Source organism: Perissodus microlepis, chromosome 10 (genome assembly GCF_051167445.1).
Source record: "Perissodus microlepis isolate ML-2025 ecotype Zambia chromosome 10, ASM5116744v1, whole genome shotgun sequence".
In the NCBI taxonomy this organism is placed as follows: domain Eukaryota; kingdom Metazoa; phylum Chordata; class Actinopteri; order Cichliformes; family Cichlidae; genus Perissodus; species Perissodus microlepis.
Window position 1 is genome coordinate 22,425,523 of NC_140470.1, and position 8,664 is coordinate 22,434,186.

At 36.2% G+C, this 8,664-nt stretch overlaps 1 protein-coding gene and 1 long non-coding RNA gene across 2 annotated transcripts; one reads left to right on the plus strand and one right to left on the minus strand.

The window, feature by feature from the left end:
• The first annotated feature begins 759 nt into the window (after positions 1-759).
• Positions 760-3,145, plus strand: LOC146379430 (sodium- and chloride-dependent creatine transporter 1-like). Its single transcript, XM_084940717.1, has 4 exons — positions 760-912; positions 1,084-1,184; positions 1,309-1,479; positions 2,467-3,145. Exons 1-4 carry the CDS (start codon positions 816-818, stop codon positions 2,599-2,601), a joined length of 504 nt encoding a protein of 167 aa, XP_084796843.1. The 5' UTR covers positions 760-815; the 3' UTR covers positions 2,602-3,145.
• Positions 3,146-5,143: 1,998 nt separating this feature from the next.
• On the minus strand, positions 5,144-6,520 carry LOC146379431 (uncharacterized). The gene is made up of 2 exons (XR_014801430.1): positions 6,187-6,520; positions 5,144-5,679 (listed from the first exon to the last, which is right to left on the minus strand). It is a non-coding gene; the product is annotated as an uncharacterized LOC146379431 (long non-coding RNA).
• Between the last annotated feature and the right edge of the window lie 2,144 nt (positions 6,521-8,664).

Genomic DNA, 8,664 nt, shown 5'->3' on the forward strand with positions numbered 1-8,664 from the left:
GGATACTAGCTTTTTTGTTTTTATTTAGTGGCGGAAACAGGCTTCCATAGAGTACCAAACCGAAAGCACTGTATCGAACGGTTCAATATCGATATGACTATCGTTGCACCCCATATATATATATATATATATATATATATATATGTATATATATGTGTGTGTATATATATATATATATATATATATATATATATATATATATATAACTGTAATGACACTCTGATTTCCTAAATTTTAACAGAAAGAAAAAGACACTGATCATCAGAGATTTTATTTGATAAGGTGGATTTCAAGATTCTGGCAAAAGGCCTATAATATTTACCCTTTTCTTGGAAAACACTTTTAATTTTAAGAACTTTGCACTGCAAAAGTTTTTAGATAACAGATCTGAGATCACTCTGGTTAAGTCTCAAAATGGCAAAGACATAATTAGGCAGCAACATACACAGGAGCTACAACAACTTACTGTTTTCTGGTGTAATATACAATTTTACAGTATTACCATGGCAACCACAATTAGAATAAACATCAGAATTTTTATAAGTTTGCATCTAATTGGTATAAAACCATCAAACTGCTTTAGTAAAATTTTAATTACTCTAGTAAAATGTAAATTGCTCCAGTAAACCCTGAGGAAAAAATATTGCATTATAAAGTCATGCCAAGGGACATGACCAAGCATGCTTGTGTCAACTGTTGTGAGTGAGACTGAGTATGTCTGTGATTAGCTTTATTTCCTAACTTTCTTTTTATCATTGGATTTGAACGACTGTGTATTATTCCTTCTGTCCTTTTTTGTTTTTTTTTAGGGAGGAATGTATCTGCTCCAGCTGTTAGATCATCATGTCTGTAGTGGCACCACTCTGCTGCTTCTCTCTTTTTGCCAGTCTGTGAGCATTGGCTGGGTGTATGGTAAGTCACAGACAAATAGCCAACCAATTACAGGCTGTGTTGTGACAAAAAAAAGACGCTGCTCAGATTCAGAACAATTTTCATTGAGACAAAGACGAGCGTGTGCTTGTTTGGTATAAATTAGTTTGAAATAAATGGCTGGTCTTTCTAATAGCTCTCTTTTACCTAAAGGTGCTGATCGTTTTTATGGTAACATCGCAGACATGATTGGCTATCGTCCACACCCATTCATGAAGTACTGTTGGCGCTACATCACTCCTTTCACCTGTTTTGTAAGTCATGTCATATAATAATTCATAATTTGTGTTTCCCTTTCCACAGTTTTGGCACTGCAGAGTATTCACACTTTTCAGTTTCACACTGAAGAATAATCCACTTTGTCTTATTTCATCACAGGGCACCTTTATCTTCTCCATTGTCAGATATTCCCCGCTGAAGTTCAGTAGCACTTATGTTTATCCACTCTGGGCCAACATCTTGGGCTGGTTCATTGCCACAGTCTCCCTCTCCCTCATTCCACTGTTTCTATTATATAAAATAATCCAGGGAAAGGGCACTCTTCGACAGGTGAGCCTTTTTTTTCTCAAAAATTGTGGAATCAGTATGAGGTAGCTTATATTTGATGGGGAAGGGATTCACTTTTAAGAACCATCACTGACAAAGAAAAACATTAACTTATGACATACATTGAGCATTCACTGTTTTTATTGTTTATCTACGCTTAGTTATTTTGGTGTATTAATAGACATAGAATAGTTTTTATCAGTGGGAAAAGCTGTTAAATGTATGAAAATGCAGTTAAAAGTCCAAAACCTATGACCCTGTTCACATTTTCCAAAGCAGTCCAGTCTGAGTTGGAGACTTTGGTTGGCTGATTCTGGCCCCTGGGTCTGAGAAAAGTGTTTTGATTTCCCCACACTGTTAAATTCAATGTTTAAACATTTTTAAAGAGTTTTGGGGGATGAATGACGTAATTGAATGTAGTTGTGCTTTTTTTGTTTAAATCTGGGCAGTTATACAGAAACAGAGGCCTTAAACTGGGTATGTTCAAGAATTGTTAAATACAACTTGGACTGCATACACTGAATCTCTGGCCTTTCACCAGGAGTATCAGCAGGAGATCTCAAATCCTCTTACATAAGAATGGGTTTATGGAAAAACACTTTTAGAATTAATACAGGGAAAATAATGGGCTCTTTTTTTCTGTTTAATTAGGGAGCCTTACTCCACCATAATGTGACCGTGGCCTCTGAGTTTCATGTTAAGTCAGTTCTGTTCTACTGCTGCAAATACTTATCAGCACACTAAACGTATTTCACCTTTTTTGTGTTTTTATTACATCTTCATGAAATGTCAAATTATAATATTGTAATACTGAATTGTTCTTTTACAGGAAAACTGAATGCAATTCTTTCATTGGTTGTAAAGTTTCAAGATTGTATTTAATTGCGCCTCATATCTTCCAAAAATGTTAATCAAAAATCTATTTAAAGATGGCTTTTTTTTAAATCCTCAAAACAATTACAATCTACAATTTATCCTTTCTTTCCTCAGCGTTTCTTAGAGCTCTGCCAGCCTGTAGACGAACCGCTGTTTGATCAAAACTTCCATCTTTCTTTGGGACGAGATGGTACAGCAGACCACACAGACCTCGCTCCTTTATCATGCAACGGGGAAAACGCTCAATGAACACAATAACATAACGGACATTGTAAATTACTCTCTGCTCTTCTGAGCTTTTATCCATCTAATGAAATTTAAAGAGTGCTTTGAAAAGAACAAGCATGCCCTGAAATTTTTACCTACAGCTTTCACATTTGTACCTTACCTTAGTTTACCTTTATCTAATTATATTTCATCTTTAAGCTTTAATATCTTCAATAGCAATAAACATATATTATCAAAATATATTAGAACAAGCTTATATACTGTTTATATAGTTTGTCTTAAGCGAGCTGAATAATAGAACTGCACACACAGACACACACACTCATATAATTTTAAGCTGTGTTACCATTTCATATGAATAAATAAATCCCATGCAATGATGGGATCAAAATGCTGGCATCAGTAGTCAGTACTACATTATTCCATGACTAAAGTACTCATGTAGTAGCCATCTGTAAACTCAGGCGTAGTTTTGAACTCATCTGTTAATTCTTGTAACTGTATCTTGACCGTTTACCAAATCTGTCCAGACAATTGTTACTAATAATTTAATTATTATTTTTTATTATTTTGTATCGGTATTTTGTTTGTTTTGCTTAGTCACTTTGTTCATTTCAGTTTCAAATATTTAAAAGTGTTTGCTTCTTCATTTTTTCCATAACATGGAGGGTTTTGTATTAAATTCAGAATGTGATTTGCAATAATGACGTCCCAGTCTCAAAAAACACATTCTTCTTGTGGTGTTGTGTTGATAATTTTGACCAAAGGGACAGACTAAAGCTGAAGAAATTTTCTGTATATTATTATTTTAGCTTAGATTCAATAAGATATGAAAAGTGCAAAAAGCAGCCAAAATCTACAGAAAGGCTGAAGACCATTTAAAAATTCTACAAGAATATTTTGCTCCTTGTAGGGTAGGTAACTGTATTGATCCGACAATGGAAATTGTTGTGTTACCGCAGCAGTAAGAATAGGAAGAAAAATATGAAGAAATGAGGAGTGGCTTCCAACGTACTGTAAGTTGTTCTGTTTTGCAATTTCTTGAATAAAAAAATTAACCCTATACATTTTTTTGTGCAGTAAACCAGATTATTAAATTATTTTATTAAAGTGTATTTGAAGAGAAAATAAATATTTTCCACTTAGTGAACCAAACTATAATTTTTTTATATATATATAATTACAAAGTGTGTGTCTGTTGGTAAAATAAGTGTTGGACACGTCACCAGTTTTCAAAGTAAATATATTTCTAAAGGTGCTATTGACATGAAATTATCACTAGGTGTCAGTAACAACTCATCCAATCTACACATGCAAAGAAATAAAAACATAGATGTCTATAAATTAAGGTATGTGTAATAAAAAAGTATTGAACTCACTTCCTGAAATTTCTTTTCAAAAGCCTTTGTTGGTGATGATGTCTTCAAGATCCTGTATGGAGAAACTTGTCTCATGCATTCCCCCAAATGGATTTTGGTCCATTCTTCCACACAAACCATTTATACTTTTTTCCACTCCTGCACAGTGGGCGTGGACCACCCATAATTTTGTTGTACATATAAAATGACAATAAAGGGCTACTCTATTCTATTCTAAATCCTGACTGTTCTGTGGATTCAGGTGACTGGCCAGCTTCCACCAGCTTTAATTCCTTCTCTGAAACCAACTGAGAGTTTCCTTGGCTGTGTTTGGTGAACTGGTGTTCTTTTCACTTCCAGGATTATGGCCCCAACAGTGCTCACTGGAACCTTCAGTAGCTGAGAAATGAACCAATAACCAACACCATCAGTATGTTTTGCTACCATGAGGGTGCCAAGGTCTTGAGAGAACTCACTGGTTTAACCCATCATTAGATGCTTCTTGTGTGTGAAACATTGGTAATTTTCATAGCCCATCAGTTGGACTGAACCAGCTGATAATGATTTACACTTAGTGGCAGAATTGCTTTCTAATGCGTGGATTAGATGGATTATTACTGACATCTGGTGAGAATCTAGTGAGAATTCCATGTCAAAAGCACCTTTTGAAATATACATTTACTTAGAAAACTGGTGATGTGTTCAATACTTTATCTATTTCTATATATAAATTCCCGACTCATCGCTGTAGGCAGTCCTTACCCTTTAAGCTCAGGTTCTCTACCCAAGGCCTGGGAAGTTGAGGGTCCTGCACTGTATCTTTGCTGTTCTTAGGACTGCGCTCTTCTGGACAGAGATCTCGAGTGGTCCAGTTATCCCTGAAACCACTTCTCTGGTGAGCCTGGTGAATGAAAGAGATGGGCTGGGGCTAGAGGTGCCCAACGTACAAATCTTATAGATCACTATTTTGAAACGCACCATGGCCTCCACACGCTACATATCCTGCCTTCTTGGATGACCTGATCATCCACAGTGACACCTGGGAGGAGCATGTGCACTGGGTGGCCACGGTCCTGAGGCCGGCAAGGCTCACAGCCAACCTATGCAGATTTTAAAGCAATTCTTAATTTAAACACTATAAAATATATATGTGAAGTACATATACTGGAAAAACCACCCAAAAAAAATCGTACATAAAATACAGCTTTGTGTTTTTTCAGTGTTTATTTGTTAATTCCATTTCAGGACACAGTTTATCTCATTCTTAATTTAAATTGCCCATTTAATGATGTGTGGGTGGCATGACCATGCACAACAAAGTTCTGAGTTATTTTTCAGTTTAAAAAAACCCCCAAAACAACAAAAAAACAAATACAAACAAACAAAACCAAAAAATCTCAAACCTCCCACTCAGACTTGTAAAAATCATCTTCTGGGACAGGATGATAAACAGAGCAGTGGACACACAGTTAGACTGGACTGACCAGCAAGTGAGCGGGTGAGTCAGTTCACAAAATGCAATCCATGTATAGAACAAACAAACAAACACACAAAGCACAAACAAACAAAACCCAAAGGAAGAAACAACAAAAGCAACATTTTACAACTTCAACCTAAAGCGCTCTATCTATGCAAGATAGCATGGGTGCTGTGTAGGAGTAAAGTCAGTTTCAGTCCACTTCTGTCAGGCCACAGGGTCTTCTGAACTCTTGACCTCGCTCATGAATCCACTTATTTGAGACTGATAAAAAAGACAAGACAAAAAAAATTAACCAAGTAAAGCAGCTTGAACATGCTGTCTAATAGCTTTTGACATTTTAAGTCATATGAACACTTTTACTTTTTTTTTTTTTTTTTTAAACAAGCTTGCACATCTCAAGTACCTAAAGTAAACCACATTTAAGCCTGCTGGATTCTTCTCTTATTTATAATTAATTCAATATTTAGACTTGTACAAATGGAAAAGCTAGCAAGTATTAGATTTTATTTTTACATTGTATTAGGGAATTAGTTTTGCTTATTAGAGTGCTGTTTTATCATTATTAGTTTCATTTCCTCTCTAATGCTGCCTCATGTTTTGCAATAACATCTTGAATTGTGAACCTGTTAATTCACATACTTAAAGTGATAGTGGTTGTAGAGTAGAGCACTTAAAAATTCTGTACAAACCAAAGTACACACACACACATCAGGACCAACTATTTGATGAATCACAAATGTGGCTTTATAAATCTGAACTACAGCTTACCCCATTTGCTTCCTATTAGGACAGGACAGGCTGCATGTCTGGTCCTATAGTCTCCCTCGCCGCTCCTGAACAAATTATACCAGAACACCGATGTTCCCTGTGGAAAAATAATTAGAAGGCAAATATGATGATGAAGTTGAGTGTCCAGTAAATAGGAGGTTTAAAAGTACTTGGAGTAAAAATGGCTTACTGCTCATGGTACGGTAAAAAGTCAAGGGCACCAAAATAATTCTGGACTTGAATTAGCTTTAAAAAAAATTATAAAATCTTTTTTTTTGTGTTTGTTCAGCTGTCTTTGTGAGATCATGACTATTTCTGATTTTGTTAAAAAACAGTTTAACTATAAAGTAAACGCTAATAGCCCGAGGATAGCAGTAGTATAAAATAAAAAGACAATACAAAGGGAATAATAATGCAGGTCTTCACACAAGCTCGCTCACAATCAAAGAAACATAAAAATATCATCACTTTTCTTGGCCAGATTACTGCTCCAAAGTCAGGGAAGACTGTGGCACCTCCTGCCTCAACATCACTCATCTGAAAAAAGACAAGATCATTTATAATCACTAGTGATCATTGGCTTCTCGTAAGACGCTATTCCATACTACGCCATGTCTCAATAAGTTACATGAAAAATAAAAAGTGTGATTGTGTCATGGTCCTGGGTCGTGCGACCCAGTGTTTTGAGTTTTAGTCTATTTTGATGGTTATTGTTTGTTTAGGTTCATTAGGTTATTCTAGCTCATTTGTTATTGTATTACCCTTGTGTTAAGTCTCCCTTGCCCTTCATGTGTTTATGTCTGTGTGTCTTATGTTGTCAAGTTCATGTTGTCGTTTCTGTCATCTTCCCCTGTACTCTCCCTGGTTCGTGCGCCTACCTGTTATGTGTCATGTCTGTGTGGCTCTTGTTGTCTAGTTTGTTTCATGTCTATGTCTCTGTGTTTCCTGTTTTATTTTGAAAGAGTCTGTTCTTTGTTCACTGCATTTAGTTTACTCTCCCCTGTGTTGTCATTATGTTTCATTCTAGTCAGCTGTGTCCCCATGTGTCTCCACTTCCCCTGATCGCCTCATGTGTGTATTTAGTCCTCAGCCTTGCTGTGTTCACTGTCGCGTCGTCTGTGTTCTCACCCACCATGTTTGTATTCATAGTTTTCTGTGGCATCATAGTACCAGTTTCTCAGTTTAGTTTCGTCACTGTGCTTCTGCCTTGTTTGACCCCCATGTCATCAGCCAAAATAAAGGCTCGCTTTTCTTTTGAACTCAGTTTCGTGTCTTCGCCTGTGTCTGCACCTGATTCCTCCACACACTCTCCACTCGGTCTGCCACTGCGGATTGTGACAGATTGTTCATGTTGTGAAGTTCTTCCCTCAATGCGGTTTGTTTTCTTTCATCCTTAAACTTGTTTGCCAATTGTTACCAATTTACGGTATAGATAAACATGTACATTGGATGATGTATGAATTTAAACCGTGAACGGGGGTGGGTAGGTGGGGTGCAGCAATCCATACACTACATGCTCTACATCATTCAAAATTAAAATCTTGTCTCATAGGCAGCTCAGTGTTAGCAAAGGCAAAAGAAAAAACAAAAAAAACAAAACAAGGTTCTTTGTCGGCCTGTTAATGGCGCACGGACAACAAAACTCTACAATATGTACCAGAACTGATTGACAGGTAAACATAATTTTGCTATGTATTGATATTATTCAGTATTATTGCCAAAGAAATGTTACAACCTTTTGCACTAATTCTTGATTGTGAACTTAAAAATTATGACAACACACTGCAGGTGAATTAATGCCACACTATCAGAAGTGTCTATGAAAGTCAATCAATCCAAGTCCAACACTGAGTCAGAGCTTTTGCTTATGCCCATGAAGCCAGAGTGAAACGATGGAGAGTGGATGCCAGGAGACGGCCACCACTGCCTTCAATCAGCAGTGAACAGATACATATACTTACGTAGTTTAAATAAGTCGCCACACGATTTCCAGTGCCTAATCTTTTGAAAGCATCTGGCTCATCTTTCTATAAAGATAAAATTTAAGAGTGAAGATACATAATAACAAACTGCACACACATTACTTACGTAGTTTAGGAAGGTAGCAAGTCTATTTCCATCGACGTGGAGGTTGCTGTCAAAAGGACGCTGCAACAGATGTTTATTTAACCGATCACCAAATAGACTCAAAATTAGAGCCTGCCATTAAGGGCACAAACTACATTCAAATAAAATGTATTATTTATCTGTTATTTGTCAGACGTTTATGTTTTTTGCTTTAATTTGAGTTAAAGACAACTTTTTATATATTTAATACATTATGTCTTCAAGGGAATAGAAGAGAATCACTCTTATTATTTAGCGCATTCTTACCCTCAACTACATAATTGGAAAAATAAAAAGGTATATATGTATATTAGGGGTGCAACGATACTCGTATATAAGTGAAAATGTTTTTTGGCTGGAGGATCCAGTCTT